At 38.3% G+C, this 21,939-nt stretch overlaps 2 protein-coding genes across 3 annotated transcripts in view; one reads left to right on the forward strand and one right to left on the reverse strand.

Annotated features, from left to right (window-relative positions):
• Positions 1-384: 384 nt before the first annotated feature.
• Positions 385-21,280, reverse strand: LOC106085294 (5'-3' exonuclease PLD3). Of its 2 annotated transcripts, XM_013249488.2 has the most exons (3): positions 21,076-21,280; positions 15,280-15,598; positions 385-1,925 (listed from the first exon to the last, which is right to left on the reverse strand). In XM_013249488.2, exon 3 carries the CDS (start codon positions 1,916-1,918, stop codon positions 485-487), a length of 1,434 nt encoding a protein of 477 aa, XP_013104942.2. In that variant the 5' UTR covers positions 1,919-1,925; positions 15,280-15,598; positions 21,076-21,280; the 3' UTR covers positions 385-484. The 2 variants fall into 2 exon arrangements, with proteins under 2 accessions (XP_013104942.2, XP_059220608.1); XM_059364625.1 differs by lacking the exon at positions 21,076-21,280 and having other exon boundaries at positions 15,280-15,654.
• LOC106085295 (CD63 antigen) overlaps positions 15,047-21,939 on the forward strand; it is a 57,240-nt gene continuing 50,347 nt past the window's right edge. Inside the window, exon 1 of the mRNA XM_013249491.2 lies at positions 15,047-15,196. The gene's annotated coding sequence lies outside the window, so the exon portion shown is untranslated. The remainder of the gene's footprint in view (positions 15,197-21,939) is intronic.

Raw genomic sequence — 21,939 nt, forward strand, 5'->3', positions numbered from 1 at the left:
TCAAACAACCAAACAAAGTATGGCCTGAATCGGTCCATAACCTAATATATCTTTAATAGCATGGCAAATTTTATCCGTTATCCTTTGTTTGCCTATAGAGATGTACCGGACAAAGAAATTGACAAATGCGATCCAAAGTGGAAGGTATATAAGAAACGGTCAGGCCGAACTTAGCACGGTTTTACTTATTCGATTCTATTTCGATGCGAACTGAGTTTTTCACCATTGTTGTAGAAATTTTAATAATTTCAATGCGTTGTTGTTAATAACGGCGAATCTAAAGAATAAAAGCTTCAAAAGTGACCGCTACCGAATTACCAAGTGGTTCAAAATAACACCTCTTGTTGGAAACCCCTTTACAAACAAACCCATTTTAGACTAACGTAATTTTGCAAAATTCTATAAAATTTATTCAAAATTTTTCAATTGAAAGAAAATTTAGTCTAAAAATAAAAAAAAAACATGTATACAAATAACCCGAATACTACTTGGATTCTAAATCCTTTGTGTATTCACTATTCCAATCTCTCTCGAAAACACCTAGAAGATCTTGACGAATTGTTGATATATTGACCATTTCGATAGTATCCATCAATACAAGACCCACTCCTGCTGTGTTAGTGAAATAATCACCCGACCAATTGGATGTACCGATGTAGGCTACATTATCGGTTACCATGTATTTGTTATGATTTACCCGACCGAAGGGAATCTTCGCCTCATGATCATTAGATGGCACAATGAAGCGTTTAATTTGTATGTCCACATTGGGCAGGGAATTCGACAAAGCTTGCAGAGATCTCAAAAAGTAATCTTCAGAGGGATTCGAATGTTTCCACCATGATATAAGCAATTTGATTTGAACCTTCCGATCTATAGCAGCCGAACGAAGAGCATCATCAATGGTGGACCAATAAGTCTTCTCTTTCGAGTACATCATTAAGGGAACGTAATCCATTACAGCAATGTTAACAAACTTCCGGGCCGTTGAAATTATCTCCACTATAGCATCAATATCATGTACACGGCCGCTAGCAGTTAAGGGTGGTGGAGAACTCGAGAGTAAAGCAGGTTGGCTGTATTTATTGTTAACAAAAAGATCCATGGGATTTTGAAAGTTAAACTGAGTAGCATATTCCAAGGGCCACTCTTTCGGTATTTTGGCTGTGTCATTGGCCAGTAACCAATATTCTTCAAACACCTTTTCCAAATCAACGGCCAATGTGGAACAATTCAAGGCCAGCACTCCCATCTCTTTGACCTGCGTTAAAGACCGCCAGTCCATATTGGCGCTGCCGAGATAAACGTGTTTATGGTCCGATATCCAAAACTTTGTGTGCAAAACCCCACCGCCCAACAGACGGGTAAAATTCAAGGACCTGACCTCGGCTGCACATTTTCGTTGAAGTTCCGCTGTATCGAAATTTGGGGATAAGTCTGTCGGAGCACTTTGAGCTATGCGAATTTTAATTTTACCCTCCATCCCCAAGTCCATTAAATTCTTGAAAATATCTTCTCCTTGCCAAGCACTGCTATCGTTTATAACGTCCGAGCCCAACAGCGTCCAGTACAACGAACCAATATTCAAAACAGACTCTGTAGAGTTCAATAATATTTTCCAAGCATCATATGTTGACAAAAACTTTGGACTATGCTCTGAGAAATTCAAATGTTCCGGAATGCTCTCGACCAACTGAAGATGGCACATGTCGTCAACATCGATCGATTGTTTATCATTTTGCACATCGAGTTCAGCAAAGCCTTTTAAATACTGTTGGAATACCATGACCATGGTCAATGCCGTTATTAATAGCGTCAAAGTATACAACACGTAGACACATTTGACTTTGTGAGCCGATGGAGTTAACAGGTTGTCTGACATATCCAATTTGACTGATAATTTTTTATTGTTTACCATTGTCCATCTAAAATTGAAAAGTTAAAAGTTGTGCGAATTATATTTTGTGAAAAATTTTTAAATCGAAAAAACAACTACGTGGCTAAAATTTGGGCCGCACTTTAGATGTACTGGTTTTTTAGTTGGTAGGGTTTTTTATCCCACACAAAAAAAAAAGTTGGCCGAAAATGTAAGATTTTTCCTTATTCGTAGGATTATAGCAATGTAGGCGAGCCAAAGCCGGAGGCTACAGTGGCTCAGAGGCTAGCACTCCGCCTATGACGCCAAACGCATCAAATCCCAGCATGAACATCAACAACATTTTCAGCTATGGTTATCCCCTAACTAATGCTGGCTACATTTGTAAGGTATCCTGCCATGTTAAAACTTCTCTACCAAGTGGTGTCGCTATGAGTCACGCCGTTCGTCTTCTCTTACTTTATATGGAAAAAAAAGTATCCTTTGAATATTTATTTTCGACAATTCAAGAGTTTTAAATGAAAATGAAAAAAAACAGCAGAACTCTTAAAATCCGATTAATGTTCGATTTAGGCGTGTTTTCGGAAGTGAGGTGGTCCCCCAGGCAGTTAGCTCTGAAAAAATATAAGCATAGTGCTCTATCCTCAAATACCATTTATTAAAACCTGATATTGGCATTGGATTAAGGAAATTTTATGGGGAGTCCCCAAACACTTTATCGAAAATTTGATTATCAAATTCTCTAATCCCCAATACCTTTCACTTGAGCCACATATGGCCATGGTCGGTAAATTTTTTACTTTTTGGCGGGGTGTTTTGTTTTCTATATCAGATCCGTATTCTACTCCCAAATACCTTTGTTTGAGCCCCGTAGTAAAGAATGGCTGGTTTTGGGTGTTTTGGAAAAGGTGTAGACCCCCAGAAAATTGGTTCCGAAAGTGGGTATCAAATTTGTGCTCTACTCCCTAATACCTTTCATTTGAGCCCCACTTTGACATGATCGGTAAATATGTTCGATTTACGGAGCGGTGTGGTTCGCCCAACACTTAGCTCTAAAAATAAATCAGCATCGTGCTCTACTTTCAAATATCATTTATTTGAACCCCATATTGTCATTGGGATCAGAATTGGATATCAAATTCGTTTACTAGTCTCAAATACCTTTCATTTAAATCCCTTATTGGAAAATTCAGCAAATATGTCCGGTTCGGGATATGGGCCCTAAAAACTATGGTGACCAAATGCGGTTGGGGGTTGTTATGGGGATGGGACGTCCCATAGACAATTGGTCCCGAATGTTGAAATCACATTCGTGGTCTACTCCCAAATACCTTTCGTATGAGCCCCATATTTCCATAGTCGCCAAACATCTCCGGTTTGGGGGGTGTTTAGGGGGATGAGGCGGCCACTTAGTGACTTGGCCCTGAAAACATATCTCAGATTCGTGTTATACTATAAAAAAAACCTCTTATTTGAGCCCCATAATACAATGATCAGCAAATACGTCCAATTTGGGTGATGTTATGGGGTGGCCCTATAGACATTTTTCCCGAATATTGACATCAGATTCTTGCTTTACTCCCAAAGACCTTTCATTTGAGACCCATATTGCTATCGTCGTAAATTTATCCTCATTGGGGGGTGTTTTTGAAATATTCGTCCGAGACCCCATAAAGTATATATATTCTTGATCGTCGCGACATTTTATGTCGATCTAGCCATGTCCGTCCGTCTGCCCGTCCGTCCGTCCGTCTGTCTGTCTGTCGAAAGCACGCTAACTTCCGAAGGAGTAAAGCTAGCCGCTTGAAATTTTGCACATATACTTCTTATTAGTGTAGGTCGGTTGGTATTGTAAATGGGCCATATCGGTCCATGTTTTGATACAGCAGCAATATAAACCGATCTTGGGTCTTGACTTCTTGAGCCTCTAGCGTGCGCAATTCTTATCCGATTAGAATGGAATTTCGCACGACGTGTTTTGTTATGATACCCAACAACTGTGCCAAGTATGGTTGAAATCGGTCCATAACCTGATATAGCTGCCATATAAACCGATCTTGGGTCTTGACTGTTTGAGCCTCTAGAGGGCACAATTCTTATCCGATTTGAATGAATTTTTGCACGAAGTATTTCGTTATGATATCCAACAACTGTGCCAAGTATGGTTCAAATCGGTTCATAACCTGATATAGCTGTCATATAAACAGATCTGGGGATTTGACTTCTTGAGCCTCTAGAGGGCGCAATCCTTATCCGATTGGAATGGAATTTCGCACGACGTGTTTTGTTATGATTCCCAACAACTGTGCCAAGTATGGTTTAAATCGGTTCATAACCTGATATAGCTGCCATATAAACCGATCTTGGGTCTTGACTTCTTGAGCACAATTCTTATCCGATTTGAACGAGTTTTTGCACAAAGTATTTCGTCATGATATCCAACAACTGTGCCAAGTATGGTTCAAATCGGTTCATAACCTGATATAGCTGTCATATAAACAGATCTGGGGATTTGACTTCTTGAGCTTCTAGAGGGCGCAATTCCTATCCGATTTGGCTGAAATTTTGCATGACGTATTTTATTTTTACTTTCAACAACTGTATCAAATAAGGTTCAAATCGGTTCATAACCTGATATAGCTGCCATATAAACCGATCTGGGATCTTGAGTTCTTGACCCCTAGAGGTCGCAATTATTATTCGATATGCCTGAAATTTTGTACGACGGATCCTCTCATGACCATCAACAAACGTGTTTATTATGGTCTGAATCGGTCTAAAGCCCGATACAGATCCCATATATATCGTTCTCTCTATTTTACTTCGTGAGCCCCAATGGGCGCAATTCTTATACGAATTGGCTGAAATTTTACACAGGTCTCCAACATATAATTTAATTGTGGTCCGAACCGGACCATATCTTGATATCGTTTTAATAGCAGAGCAACTCTTTTCTTATATCCTTTTTTGCCTGAGAAGAGGTGCCGGGAAAAGAACTCGACAAATGCGATCCATGGTGGAGGGTATATAAGATTCGGGCCGGCCGAATTTAGCACGCTTTTGCTTGTTATATATAAGATATATTAAAAGACACGACCAGCCGTTTCAAATTTTGATCGCTAATTGATTGTTATTTTAGAGAAGAATACAAATAAAGACAACTACTAATTCATCAACAGAGTTCTAAAAATCAGTGACAAAATATATCATTAAGGAACATTCAACAAATACTCCGATTAAATTACTTCCCAAACAACACTATAAGGACCCCATATACAACACATTAAAAAGTCTATTCGGCAGGACTAAATCCAAGATGAAAAAGGAGTACATATCAAATGTAGTTTCCAAGATTATATGTAACGAGGATGAAGCAAATTTTTGTCCAATGACATATGCGGGAACAACTAAAACGAAATTAAAGACAAGATAATTATTTCACAAATCTGACCAGAAAATGAAAGACAAACCTTTAGAACAAAAACCACACTTGCAGCACATTGCACTTTAACAGTGCATACACCAAATTTTAAAGTCGTAGACATACTATCACAAGAATCCAATCAGAAAAGACGATTTACTTTAGAAATGTTACATATAGTTGACACCCCCACAGACAAACACATGGACTTGAAGAAAAACACAGAAAATTGTGCACAAATTTACAGGAATTTGGTTCAAAAATACAGACAAAAATGAGAGAGCTTTAGTCAAACTTGAGCGATGTAAAAGAAAAGTTGATTGTTTTGCTTCAAAATGCAATGATATTCAAATATATAAATGTTTTTATATTTTGATTTTTTTTTATAAAATGACTTGTTTGTTAAATTAATAGTTCAAACCCTGATGAAGATCACCGGCGGTGGTCGAAACATTAATTAGATAAAACACCAACACTTCGAGCTAAACCAAGAAGACAAAGTTATAAAAAATTCTTTTTTTAAACTTAGCATCTTAACCTAAAAAAACTAAACATTTTCTTGTTCCAAAGTCACTTTGCTAACTTTCAACGATATTTTGATCTACATTTTAGAATTTTGTCTTTATTACTAAGACCCAAAGTTAAGGATCTATTAACCTACAATTTAAAATAAAAGTCCTTAATATAAAGGAAAATATCTTTCACCAAATGAAATGTTTCTTCAAAAGGTGGGGTAATTGATCATCGTTAAATTAAGTTAGCTTATCTTTCAGTGTAGATGTACAACTGTATGGATTATCGGGAAAAGTTTTAGTGTCTCAATTAGTCAATACGTGGGGGGTTGCATCGAGAGATTGATTTATAATGCGATACATCAATCAACATTAAATAAGTCTCATTACTGGCTGGCTTCCCTACATATATGGCACACGATGCCGTCTTCAAACCTTTAAGTTGCTGGTTGAAACCACTTCTGTAGGGAAGATATGGGGAAATTCGGATGTCAACGAAAGTGGTCAGCTACTTAGCGAATATACTATAAGTTGCAATCTGGCGATTTGATTACCAGGACCAGGTAGGAGGTACTAGATATTACCTTTGTATCGGAAAATATAAGCGCAAGGCAAACAGCGACCGCCATGGGGGACCCCGGAGCTGGTTGATCTAAGGAAGGTCAGCAGAAAAGTCTTCAAAAGAGTGAAAGTCACAAGAGCACTACACGATTAGGACCTCAAAAGGCTGAACTTCGAAAATATAAGAGCGAGCTGAAAAAGGCGCAGAACAATTCTGGTTAGAATTCAGAAGCTCCGTGGAGGAAGATTCTGTCCTCGAGACCTATTACGGTGGTGTGTATTCGGAAGGCACAGAATGTATGGACAGCACTAGAACTACTCGTTGATACACATTTCCCGGGAAATTCTCTAACGTACAACGTGGCGCCAGAAGAGGTTATCACTGGTATGCATTCGTCGGAGGTTATTAGGGCAATTATGTCTGAGCCGAAAATCACTTAGGCGATAAGAAGTTTCTCCTGCCCTTATGATTTTGAATTACAAGCTGCGTCTCATAGACTAGTTCATTGGTTTAGGGCAATATTCTCCGCTTATATCAGCATCTGATATATACCTGTGGACACGAAGGTCGTTTTCATTTCGAAAGCAGAAAACTTTCCCACACGAAGGCGAAAGACTTTCGTCCTATTAGTCTGTCATCCTTTATGCTGAAGACTCTTGAGAAGTTGATAGAAAGATCTCGGAGATCACCTATAGCTTAGTCGGCTACATAGAGGGTTCTCTCGCTGTCAAGGAATATATAATGGTATGACATTGAAGATGCTTTCAATAATGTAAAATCGACGTCAATCATGAAGGAATTGGATTTTCTAGGCATCAACTCAACCGTAATGAAGTTCATTAATAACTTACTTACTAAAAGATGCATTACGGCAGGCTTGGGATCTGTAGGCCTAAAAAGATGGGTCAGCAGAGGAACACCTCAATTAGGTGTATTGTCTCCTCTACTTTGAATTTATCCATTAACAATCTATTATTGTCTCTGAAAGAAAAAAGGCGTAAAAGTGGTCGCGTATGCTGATGACGTGGCAATTGCGTTAAGGTGAAAGTTTCCCAGCATTCTAAGATATATACTTTAGGAAGCTCTACGTGCAACGGCAAAGTGGGCTACCGAAGGTGGTCTAGGTATAAATCAGTGCAAGGCATAAACGATTTTTTTCAGGAGGACATACACCTGTCTCTTTGGGAGAAGATAATGTTCCATTTACAGAAAACACAAAATACCTGGGTGTTTTGCTGGAGAGGAAATTGAACTTCAAATCCAACATTTCGGAAAGGACAAGAAAGTCAACTCTTGCCTTATACACCTGCAAGAGAGCCATTGGCAAGAGTTCGGGGTATAGACCGCGCGTCATGCATTAAGCATATACTGCAGTTGTCAGGCCTATAATGCTATATGGTGTTGTGGTCTGGTGGATGGCGTTTCAAAAGTCCACCTACTGTTCAACACTCAACCGGATCCAAAGGATGGATTGCTTTTGCATCACAGTTGCACCGAGGACGACACCATAGAAAGAATGGCCGGATCCAAAGGATGGCTTCTTTGTGCATCACAGCCGCACTGAGGACGACACCACCTGACGCACTGAATTTAATGCTTCATCAAATGTCTCTGGACATTGTGGCTAGACAAATTGCAGCGACCACTGCCGTGAGTCTAAGGGAGCTTTCTCTTTGGTCATGTCGCATTTATTCGTGAGATACCGGCCGAAATGTTGGAAAGAGTATACAAAAATTGGACTATGCGGATGGATTATTTGAGGCGCAGTCAGGATAAACATTTGCTTGAAATAGTCTTCAAACATTTAATTGTATGGACCGCCGTACTATCGATTCAAATAAAGATTTCATGCATTTTTCTAATTTTAATGTGTTTTTGTTTGTTGAAAATCTTTCTTTTAGCTCTTAAAAATCACCTTTTATGACGTGGAATTATGTTAATAGATGTCGCTACCACTCAAGAAAATTATTTCCTACCAAAATTTAAGAAAAATCCTACCAAACCCGACTATTTATTCTACAAATTAAAAATGCAGCATATATTTTTATACCCTTCACCGCCATTTTGCCATTCTATTTGCACCCTTTATACCGATCACCTGATAAGAAATCTCGAGTTCATAAAGAAGTTTTTTTTTTGCGCCGTTTCAATGAAAAACGGTGCCGAGTTTGGATAAAGCGATCAACCGATTTAGAGAAATGCTCTTTACTACCCATTTTCGCCGTTAGAGTGAGTTGCATGGATCCTTCAAGATTTGGGTATAGAACAGATCTGACCATATTTGTATGCAGCTGCCACTTAGACCTGTTTTTCGATTGAAGGCGGAGAACGCACAAAAGCCGCATTGCCTACCAACGAAATTTGCAAGAGCTTCCTTAACACCTGTACCAATTTTGGTAGGAACCTACCAAAAACGGCAACTCTGGTCGCTGTCGGCGAGGTGTTCAAATTTATAAGACATTACATTATACTTTATATATACACTAGCTGAACCGGACCCACTCCGCTGCGCCTTCTCTTACTTCATATGGAACAAAATTATCCTTTAAATATTTATCATGCTATGAAAATAGTAAATGTATATCGCTTAGTAACAGTAGAACAATATAAATACCTTAATCTAATCCCATATGATCTTTATTGCTCTATGAATTCCCTCGAAGGGTTTTAATTTGAATGTTAGATGTACTCCACTCTTAAAATCCGATTAATGTTCGATTTATTGTAGAAGTGTTTTCGGGGTGAGGTGGTCCCCCAGGCACTAAGCTCTGAAAAAAATATAAGCATCGTGCTCTACCCTCAAATACTATTTATTTAAATCTCATATTGCCATTGGATTAAGGAAATTTAATGGGATGAGTCCCCAAACATTTGGTCGAAAATTTGGTTATCAAATTCGTTTTCTAATCCCCAATAGAAAATTGGTTCCGAAAGTGGGTATCAATTTTGTGCTCTACTCCCTAATACCTTTCATTTGAGCCCCACATTGACATGGTCGGTAAATATGTCCGATTTAGGAAGCGGTGTGGTTCGCCGAACACTTAGCCCTAGCTCTACTTTCAAATATCATTTATTTGAACCCCATATTGCCACTGGCCTCAAAATTGGATATCATATTCGTATTCTAGTCTCAAATATCTTTCATTTAAATCCCTTATTGGGAAAGTCAGCACATATGTCCGGTTTGGTATATGGGCCCTAAAAACTATGGTGACCAAATGCGTACTATTTGGGGGTTGTTATGGCAGTGGGACGTCCCATAGACAATTGGTCCCGAATGTTGAAATCGCATTCGTGGTATACTCCCAAATACCTTTCATATGATCCCCATATTTCCATAGTCGGCAAACATGTCCGGTTTGGGGGGTGTTTTGGGGTATGGGTCCTGAATACATACCTCATATTCGTGTTATACTATAAAAAACCTCTTATTTGAGCCCCATATTGCAATGATCAGCAAATACGTCCTACGGGTATTGTTATGGGAGTGCGGTGGCTCCATAGAAACTTTTCCCGAATATTGACATCAGATTCTTGCTTTACCCAAAAGACCTTTCATTTGAGACCCATATTGCTATCGTCGTAAGTTTATCCTCTTTGGGGGGTGTTTTTGGAGAGGGGCGGCTCCCCAAACACTTGGTCCCACATTTGATTATCAGAATCGTATTCTACTCTCAAGTACCTTTTATTTCAGCCCCATATTCCCATGTTAAGTAAAAAAATCCTGTTTGGGGTTTTTTCTTTGGGAAGGGGTAGACCCTCAGAAACTTGGTCCCACATTTAGATATTCGAATCGTATTCTACTTGCCATTACCTTCCATTTGACTCCCATATTGCCATGGTCGATAAATATGTCCAATTTAGGGGTGTTTTGGGTGTTGGTGTGGTCCCCCTAACACTTGGTCCGACAATTGGATATCAATTGAATATTTCTTATTCCAAATATCTTTCATTTGGGTCCCATATTGTCGTGATTGGTCTAAATATATATTTGGTAGGTTTTAGGGTGGGGCGGTCCCTCTATGTACCCCATCCAAAATTTGGATACCAAATTTTAATTTTTAGGGTACATAAGAGAGCACACAAAATTTTGCTTAAATCGCACCACCGCGATTTGGCGTTTCTGAAAATTATGGTAAAAAAATTTAGTACCCTATTTTCACCACGGGGTCATTATGAACTATCAGTGAAAACTTCATGAAAATCGGTTCAGTCGTTTTTGAGTCTATAAGGAACACACAAACAAACAAACACAAATTGATTTTTATATATAAGATTATCTCTTATCTTTTTCCACGCGAGTCACATTATTACCGACACTTTTATTTCACAACTCATCCATTACTAAATGGCTGAGCAGTAAACGTCGACATGTTAATAAATTAGTAAATCGTAAAACATGATGGAATACAACCATGTGTTTAGCATTCAAGGTATTTTCCTACATTTTCTTTTAGAACTCGATTTAAATATCGTACTTATTTACCATTCAAAATACTCCGCTAGATGTCATGTTTTGGAGCAGAATTAAAGCCCAACATCTTTCCCATTACCTACTCAGAACAAAAAAGATGATTTAGCTAGATATCAATTTCACTTTGTTTTTTAGCGTTTTTGTTTTTTGTGTTTTATTGTATTTTCGAAATGTGGTAATACATATATGCGTGAATAGAATACCTTGGACTAGACATATTCGAGAATCTTATTCTGAAGCACTGCGGAACCTATTATTAAGAGAAGAACAAGTAATTCATTTACAGGTAGTTGCAGTTGCCCAACAACAAAACATTGGGTGTACTATCTGTCAAAGTCATTAATTCGTACAACTCTGATTGCGAGTATTTTTCGTTGTTTGCGGGAGTTTGGTTCATAACTTTAATACACACACACAACAAAAACTCCTGTTTACGGTACATTACCTGGTAATTATGTCATGTGCCTATACTATGGCGCAGGATTCACTAATAGAAGGTTAGGTCACTTGCAAAACATAAAGTGGATAGATAGGCTTCATAAACATCATTAAGGATGTCAAATCTGCCGATTGAAAATGCCATCAAATAGGAGAAATTGTAAACAAAGAACGAATGTAAAAAGAGAACAAGTTGACATCCTCAATGCCAAGTACTGCCAAAATTTAAAAAAATTTTATGTCGGCAGGTCGCTTGGCTTAACCTTATTCAGTGAATCCTGACCATGGTGAAACAATTAAAGGTGGACTCATTTGTACAACAACCACAAATCATATGGTGCAATCCGCCATCTTGTCATCAAGCTGATCGACGTTTTGCCAACACACACAAAAAATTTTGTTTGCGGGTGTGTATACGTGTGCGTACATGAGTAGAGAATATGCGAGAAGGAAGATAACAAACAAAAATCTGACCTTAATACCGTCAAACCTGGCCGGCTGTTAACAGCTGTTCGTGTGGGATCACCTTTTTAAATCCGGTGATTGAGGCGCAGTCACGATCAACATTTACTTGAAATAATCTTCAAACATTAAATTATATGGACCGTACTATCGATTCAAATAAATATGTATGTTATGCATTTTTCGGAATTTTATGTGTTTTCTTTTTAAAAACTTTCCTATAACTCTTAAAAAATTAACCTTTAAACATATCTTAATTAAATCTAGTTTTCAATTTTGTCTGGAAGATTTTTGTAGTGTTTCTTTCAACAGCGAATTACAAACATAGAAGCAGCTCTAAAGGCCAGAACAGAATGATCTCCTTGAGGAGCGTCGCGTTGAAAAATGCTACTAGTTCTGTTTTAGCCTTAATTGTTTTCACAAGTTGGTAAATGTCGTTACAGCATGTTGTCAAATAATCGGACTCTTTCTAGAACTATTTCTTGTTTAGTTTTTGTTCTTCATTCGTCTTCATTCTTTTCTTTACATTCTCTTTTTTATTTTTTTTCCTCATACATCTTTTCATTCAACATCTGTAAAGAAATGATTTACATTTTCGATTTAGGGCTGATACTAGGTTCGCTTTTAGCGATTACTTTTTTTATATAATAAATTTTGAAGCAAAAAAAAATTATTTCGTTCAGTAGGACATTCCTTCATTAAGGCTGGTACTTTGTTCGCTTTTCGCATTAAATCCTAGTACTTACATCACACGAACAACTGAGTTCTATGAGCAAAATAGTAGCGACATGTCGCTGCAGCAGGACAAATTTCGCACAATTTTAATTGCAATTGTAATTAAATGCTTACGAAATGGGCCAGATCAACTCTGTTTCAATACTGTTGTTCTTTGTTGTCTAAAGAAAAGTAATCGCGAAAAATATCTTTTCTCTGTCAGAACGCAAACAAAAGTCCGTCGGAATTTTCGCTGTGAATGAAGTCAGTACTAGGCTTTAAAATCGATATTTTTCGCGATTACTTTTCTTTAGACAATAGATAAAACAAAAAGACTAACTTATTTCATTCAGTAGCAAGTTACTTATGATAACATTTTAATAAGAGTATTACATTTTAATAGTAGTATTATCATTGAAATTTTTATAGTGTTTCAAAACGAATTGTTGAAAAAATATTGATTTTTTAATGCAAAAAGAGAGCATGTTATCATTGAGATTTTTGCAAAAAAAAACTAACCTTGAAAAACGAACATAATAGTAGCGGACTTTAAGCGATATCTGTACCGCAATTCTGTAACTTATAACCATGACATAACTACCAGGTAGGGTACCGTAAACAGCTGAGTACAATTTTATCTAGTGAAGTGCACTATCTGTCAACGAGTTTTGGTTGTGTGTGTATTATAGTTAAGAACCATAGCACACACAAAGAACAAAAAATGGTGCGAACTCTACCCAAAACAACGAAAAACACAAAGAGGAATCGACAAAAATAAAAAATAATTCTTCTCATAGCCTGAAATTCTTCTTTAATTAATTTGAAAACGTCACAAATTTAAATAAAATGTACAAAATTGTTTAGGAAAAGTGCTATAAATTCAAATTTATTCGTATAAAACTTTCGCGAACTATTTTTTCATGTTAAGAAATACACGCCACTACCACGCTTATTAATTTATTGTACAAACACATATCCGAAATGTTTGAGAAAAACAAGAGAAAAATACTCTACAGCCATCGTAAATATTTATCTTCATTTATTTCGTTAAAGTAAACACCATTGTTTAGTGGAATTTGTTTTATGGAATTTCTGTTTGTTGATTTGAACAATGTCGATTATCGTTAAAAGTGGCTATTGAATACCAAATTCGTTAACTTTTCTGTTATCGCTTTTTAACTAAATGATTTTCGTTAAAACACTACTGAATTTCACTACTAATTTTTAGTAAAAATTCATGACCATGTGTATATGTGATACATTAAGCCTAGTACTGACCTCGACTTTTCGGCTGAACAATTGTCAAAACGCATTATAAAACAAGTAAGAGCGTGCTAAGTTCGGCCGGGCCGAATCTTATATACCCTCCACCATGGATCGCATTTGTCGAGTTCTATGCGCAGTATCACTTCTTAAGCAAACAAAGAATATTGGATAAGAATGCTAATGGAGCTATATCAAGTTATATTCCGGACCATAAATGAATGCTGAAATTTCTAGATGTCATTGTGTAAGCTGTATAAAGCTATTGATCGATTCAGACCGTATTAGACACGTATGATGAAGGTCATGAGAGAGATGAGAATTGCTCCCTCTACAGGCTCAAGAACTCAAAGATCCCAGATCGGTTTATTTGGCGGCTATATCAGGTTACGTACCGATTTGCGCCATACCTAGCACAATTATTGGAAGTCATAACAAAAGACCTAATGCAAAATTTAACCCAAATCGGAAGAGAATTGCGCGCTCTATGGGCTCAAGAAGTCAACACCCAAGATCGGGTTATGACAGCTATACCAGATTATGAACCGATTTCAATCATACTAAACACAGTTGTTGGAAGTGACACCAAAACACTACTTGCAAAATTTCAGTCAAATCGGACGAGAATTGCGCCCTCTAGGGGCTCACGAAGTCAAGACCCAAGATCGGTTTATATGGTAGCTATATCAAAACATGAACCGATTTGCCCCATTTACAATCCCAATTTTATGCAAAAATATGCATAAGTTAGCGTGCTTTCGACAGACAGGCGGACAGACATGGCAAGATCGACTTAGAATGACATGACGATCAAGAATATATATACTTTATGGCGTCTCAGACGCATATTTTGAGGTGTTACAAACAGGATGATGAAATTAGTATACCCCCAACCTATGGTGGAGGGTATAAAAATGGTGACGAAGAAGTGCGAACACATTTCGTATAAGTGGTACTGAGTTCTATACGTAAAATAGTAGCGGCATGTTGCTGCGCCAATACAAATTTCGCTTCAATTAATTGCCAATGTAATTAAATGCTCAGGAAATGGGCACCAATCAACTCTGTTTCAATTATGTTGCCTTTGTTGTGTGCTGTTGTTTGACCTTTGTTCTAGGTACTAGGCTTTAACCATTAATATCAACAATACACAAATAAAGAGTAATCAGGATGTGTAGTGTAAACTGTACATTGTAGAAAAGAACATCTCTCTAACAAAGGCGTTTTCCATTGTGTCTAACTCTTTCTATAGCAATATGTACGCCGTCGATTTCGCCACGCGTCGGCGTCGCCTTCACTCAGCCAACTTCGGACATAAGCTGCGACGAAAGTGTCAACGACGAGAGAGAATAAAATAACCAAACTAAAAACAATAACAAAAACTGAACAAAGTGTTAAGCAAGCACATTAAAAAATATATTTTAAACAAAGCTAGTAGTGAAACGACCGATTTAATCGATATAAAAGGAAGAAGGTACGGAAAAATATATCTTCCATTCATTAATCAATGTTATTTATAATGAAAAAAAAATACTGAACCAGCACAAGTATACATACCAAAAATTGCAATGTTGGGGGAAGGTGTTGTTCACGCTCTACCGTCTGCACTTGCTTTTGAGGAACTGTGGTTTATTTGCCGCTGCACTGCATTTATCCAACTAATTTGCATTCCGTTGTGTGTCGCTATTTCTTCTCAGCAAATATGTAAGAAATCGTGAAATGTTGCCACACTCATGCGATTTGAGTCTTGATGTCTCTCAGCAATACCACTGGGTTAAACGTTGAATAAACGTGAATTTTGAATTTGAAAATTGTAGTGGTGAGAGGCAAGCAATTTTATGTCCAGGAGCTGGTCGTTTGTTCCATTTTCGAGCAACTACAAAATTTCAAACAAAACATTTTTAGTGAAACAATTGTGAAGTCATTTTAATTACTTCACAAACTTAAATTACTCCACAAATTTGAAGCTAAATAAAAACAATAAGTAGACTTAGGTATTCCTAAGGCAAGTGTAGAAATGGGTTCCTATACATACAGGTATTTACGTCAATTTCAAAAGGAGAACGATCTACATCGCAAACAAACCAATTTATAAGCCGTTGTAGTTTTGTTAAAAAAATCACAAAGCCATAAAGACGGTAATCAAAAATACCCCACCATACTTGTTTAGGCTATTTCATTATTTGACTACAGGACTAATGACAACCGAGGATGATAAAAAAGGTATTACCTTGTTTGGTGATAAACCCACCCTTCTATTTTTTGTGCCGATTTTTGTGTCTATGACGCGGTTTTCAAAGTCGCTATATAGGTACCAACATTTCTAGGAAGTTTTGCACAAGAAATTGGAGAATCGGTTTTAGTTTTTATCTGCGATTCATAATTTTTTAAGAAAACAATTTATTCTTCATAAACGTTCCCGAAGGATTCACCCTTATTCCCATTGTCGAAGACGAAAATCGACAGCATCATAGACAAAGACGAATTTCACATTTTATGGTATTCTGTAACTTATTCGCCTTCGACAGTTTAATAATAGAAAAATATTGTGATAAATAAAAAAATAATATAAAAGTGGGTTAATACCCTTTCGACAAACAGGCGCGATGCTCTTTAGAACTCAATTAACTTATATGTCGATCGTTTTTGTCAAATTTGACAGTCGAATTCGACTTATGTGATACTGCTCTGGTTTGCTGAGTACTCTGAATGTTGTCTAGACCAGCTTGATATGCCGTTTGACCCAGAGGTTCTCCCTTGTAGCGTTGAACCTCACACTCTAGATCATGTAGATCTACCTTAAGGCTTCTGGGCGGTGGATATCTATCCACAAGATGATGATTTGGATGGTCTCTGCGATAACAGCTCAAAAGGTATTGCTTAGACAGCATGTAGTTATGTCTTCGAACTGGTAGGATCTTTGTCTCCTAATGGAGGTGGTCCACATGAGAACTGAGGAGACAGCCCGTCGCAGTTCGGAGGGCGGCATTCTGACAGATCTGAATATTATTCCACTGCGTTTCACAAAGTTGACGTGACCACACTGGCGCTGCATAACTTACCACAGACCGGCCAATTGCTTTGTACGTGGTCAACAAGGTTTCTTTGTCTACACCCCAAGTGCTGGCAGCAAGTGACTCGAGGATCTCGTTTCTACTTTTGACTTTATCGCAGATTGCTGTGGCATGTGGGGAGAATGTGTAAGAGCTGTCAAATGTGACGCCAAGTATTTTAGGACACTTGATGGTCGGAATCATCAGCTCAGTATTCACCTAACGCGTATTTATAGTGAACAATGTGGATGAAGATTTGGTGGCAGATATCTTCAGATTTATTGCAGCGAAATATGGTAGATGTTCAACCTATCGCAGATGTCAACATTGGGTGAAGGGCCTGATGCCATGATCGTACAATCGTCCGCATATGATACGATCTCTATGCCGTCTGGAGGGGGTAGAATGGAGCTTAGGAAGAAGTTAAACAGTGCCGGAGATATCACCCCACCTTGGGGAACTCCTTGTTTCACTCTACGGTGCTTCGACTTCTTATCCCTAAATTCAATAAATGACTGGCGACCACACAGATAATTCGCGACCAAGCGTTTCAGGCTTGGCTGGAGGGACGTGTTGGAGATGTCCTCAAATAGTTTGGCATGGCTGACCGTGTCGAATGCCTTCGATATGTCCAGTGCCACGAGGACCGTCCTATCACAAGGCCTTGGCTGATTGAAGCCACTGCAAATGAGTGCGGTGATGGCATACAAAGCAGTTGTGCTGTTCATCGGCTCAGAGACAACGAATACGGCGATTGGCTCTCTTCTTGCCCTGTCACTCTCGGGATGCATAATAAATTGACGGTTGAACAACCTGGCGCATCTCTTCGGATCAGTCACGGTTATTTCGCCAAAAGTAACTGAGGTCCTGCCATCCCGTCTACCGGGGTTCGAGAGTAACTTAACAGTAGACCACAGCTTGCCTACACCGGTTCCTAAGTTACATTGCTCCAAGTGTTCCAGCCACAAATTCCGCTGATTTTCGTCCACCCTGTTTGTTTCCAGATTCAGCTCGCTGATTCTGGGGTTAGTGGGGTCCATACCACGAATCCCATCACGCTCGTATGCGAGTACCACTGCCTGCGCCGGGAAGTTGGGCCGCACTTGGGTTATTCGACCGGCTGGTATAAAGCGGGCGGCTGCTGCGTTAATGATGTCTCGGAATTTCCTCTCGGCTAATAGCACATCCGATGGGGGTGGCAGTTCACTGAAGCGGCGATCGGTATACTCTCTGAAGCCAGCCCAATCGTCCTTCTTCTGATTGATACACGTCCGGCGCTCAGAGGTTATGAAGTCGGGTGGTCGGTCGTTGGTGAGAATAATGGAAAGGTGGTCTGACCCCAAAGGTCACCGTAGCGCAGAGGTTAGCACGTCCGCCTATGACGTTGAACGCATGGGTTCGAATCCTGGCGAGACCATAAAATTTTTTTTTTTCAGCGGTGGTTTTTCCTTCCTAATGCTGGCAACATTTGTGAGGTACTATGCCATGTTAAACTTCTCTCCAAATAGGTGTCGCACTGCGGCACGCCGTTCGGATCGTATGTGCGCGTTGTATAGCTCTTTCTCGTCTGTACCGGACCTGACTGCTATTCCCATGCACTCCATGTAGCGGTCACTAGCGCCAGGCGCAGGCTAGATGGGTCTATATTGCACGGAATGGTGTATCACGAAGGCCAATCCCCACCTCCATTCCTTGAGCGATCCTTACGTAGCACATTGTATCCGTGACAACTGTGCAAGCTGCATTTGTTGGTCAGCTTTGTCTCCTGGATTGCTGCGACCAAAATGCTCTTCCGACTCGGAAAATCCACAATCTCATCGACCTTCCCACAGAGACCGTTGCAGTTTAGTTGCAAAAATTATACACTTCCCAGCACTGGCCTGGCAATATTGGGGCTGGGATGATGCCGTTGCGTATATTGCCGTATGGGAGAGGTCGGGGGGTTACATAGTCTTACCACGAGGACGTAGAAGACACAGCACATTGTAGCATATCCAGTATGACTATACTCCCGTAGTGAAGTGATTTTGTGAAAATTTCAACATTCTATATTCGACTTCGCCTTCGCCGACCAGAATAAGGGCAATCCCATGGCAGCCGGTTGTATGTACCGGATTGACCCGATCAATCCCTTCATCGACAAGGGCTGCCGCCTCAGTGTAACACACACTGCTACTACAGCAACAACAACAGAATAAGGGGGATTATTTTTAAAAAATCACGACCATTCTGTGTGGATTTAATTTTTTTGTTTTTATAGCTATAAAATCACGATAGCAGTCGAACAATGAACTTTCGTAACAAAGCACGCAAATTTGATAATAAAATTTAATAATTTGCAAAAACTCACACTTTGTATGCACTGTTTCAAATTTCAACAATGTCGGGCAATGAATCCTGTCTTTATGGGAATAAGACCCTAGATTTGGTCTACACAGTATTTGACAAGGATATCAAGGGATGTAATACAAACCACTGTTCAAAATTAGTGAAACCGGTAAACATATGCACCTTTTATGGGCTTAAGACCCAAAATCGGCAGATCGATATATATGGATATTGGGAGACATATGGCATCTTACTACCAAATAGGATTATTGGATGAAATGATCATAAATCTGACATCCAAATTGTGTAAATGGATGAATAGGACGCCCTAGTAATCCCGTATTTGTGTGGTGCTCATCGTCATCGCGAGAACCTCAGCTGAGAGCTAACGCATAGCTCTCATATACGGAGTAACTCCAATTGGAGCCACGAACTATCTGTGATATCGAGTGGAGGGTCCCAGTATGAGGCCGAGCGGCTTCGGCTTTTGCTTTTGCTTAAGTACTGAGTGCCTGTAATACTCGATATGGTATCAAAGGCAAGTAATTGGCGCATTAAAATAACCAACGTTCCCTCGACGATCGGTCTTATGAACCGAAACGAGCTTGCTGACCTTTGGAGCTTGACGAGGATCGTTACATTCACATTCAAATGTGGCTACAACAAGAACAGTCATACTCCTATGACCTACAAATTGGGCCATTAAACAATTTAAAAGACACTTTGATTAAATTAACGACAACGACAATGACAATGACAAAATGAAGACAATGCAATTGTCACCATCAACGTTGTTTCAGTTCTAGTTGGCTAGTTCTTTTTAAAAATATTCTTAGATACCTAGTTCTCCAAAAATGTTATCTTAAATCAAAAGTAGAATGAAAAGTTAGAAAGTGTTTACAAATTTAATAAATCTAACAAATATCGATCATTGACCATCGGAGTTCATAGCTTGACCCTGACTCGTTTACCATTAACAAAAGGTCTTTAATCAATAACTGAAATGAATAGTATCTCGCATCTGCTTGTCAATTAAAGTCACTTGTCGTATTGTAAGACGAACAGTAGCTGCTCACATAAACTGATAGAATAGAAACTTTTAGTGTTTCGTTCCTTTTTAAATGCATGACCCTCTTAATAGCCTGGGGTTAAAAAGATGGACAATTTGGAATTGAAAATTTTGGGCGAGTTTTTGAATTTCAGAATAATTCGTGAATGTTCTGCAGTAAATTTTCGTATACATAGGCATAGCGGTCTGTTTATTGTCGATAGGTAGAGCAATAAATGAGCCAAAATGTTGCAATAGCCAGTTGTACAACAACCATAGTATATCAGAAATAGATGTATTTTGAACAGTGTAGCCACTCAAGAAAATTATTTCATATAAAAATTTAAGAAAAATTCTACCAAACCCGACGAAAACCTACCAAATGTGCAAGCCAAAAAATGTGCTATAGAATGTATTTTTACCCACCACCGAACAGTTGGTCATTTGGCCTTTCCAGTTGGAACACATCATATTACTTTATATACAATTTCAACGAAACAAAGTACTAGATCAGCTGCCACATATGCCACATTTATTATCCACAATTTATGAAATTTAAAAAAGATCCCTTTACACTCGTACCAGTTATAGCCAACAGCAGAACTTGCACCCTTTTTCAGGAAATTTGAATCAGCGAGACCCCTTGTAACAGTATTTGGATCCACGACGTTCACATTTTTCTGCACACTTAACGATTATACAGAAACGACAAGGTGCGATTTTTTCGGTAATTAACTTGGTTTTATATCTATAATGAAAAAACCTGCCAAAAATTGAGGTCAGCCTACCTACCAAGATAATAAAAATCTACCAATTTTGGTAGGAACCTACCAAAAACGGCCACACTGATTATGAATCTAACTTTTCAGAACATTAAATGATAATTATATGTGACAAACAAACAAAATGTAAGCAAACGCTCACCAAGGTTTCATGCATTGCTCTAATCAATGGTCCATAACTTTATTGACATAATAATGTCGTTAATATGACGAATTTTCTCATTATTTCGATCTTGAACACTTTAAGGCTTTCAAACGTACACCTTTCCTTTTAAAAATCCGAAACAGAAAACACAAAAATGTATTAACCAGCTATTTTATGATATCAAATGGATAGATGAAGAAATTGAAAAAGCGCCATAATAAATTTAAAGTTATCACTTTTGTGATTGAAATTTTTATGACACTTATGAATGGAATGTTTCAAAATAAATCGGATAATACATTATATTTGGGTTGCCCAAAAAGTAATTGCGGATTTTTCATATAGTCGGCGTTGACAAATTTTTTCACAGCTTGTGACTCTGTAATTGCATTCTTTCTTCTGTCAGTTATCAGCTGCTACTTTTAGCTTGCTTTAGAAAAAAAGTGTAAAAAAAGTATATTTGATGAAAGTTAATTCTAAGTTTCATTAAAAATGCATTTACTTTCTTTTAAAAAATCCGCAATTACTTTTTGGGCAACCCAATATTTGGCAATATTTGGGTTCCTTTATTTACCAATCTTGCGGATCGCTATCTCATGGGCAGATAAAATACTATTCCCGGTAAATGCTTTGTATTTTCACATTGAACAAAGGCCTGGTTATGCTCTCGTTAATGTACTGTAAATCTTATATATAAAAATCAATTTGTGTTTGTTTGTAGGTTTGTTTGTTTATTTGTTTGTTTGTTAGTTTGTATGTTTGTGTGTTCCTTATAAACTCAGAAACGGCTGAACCGTTTTCTTGAAATTTTCACAGATGGTGCATAATGATCCCGTGGTGAAAATAGGGTACTACATTTTT

Source organism: Stomoxys calcitrans, chromosome 3, assembly GCF_963082655.1.
Source record: "Stomoxys calcitrans chromosome 3, idStoCalc2.1, whole genome shotgun sequence".
NCBI lineage: Eukaryota > Metazoa > Arthropoda > Insecta > Diptera > Muscidae > Stomoxys > Stomoxys calcitrans.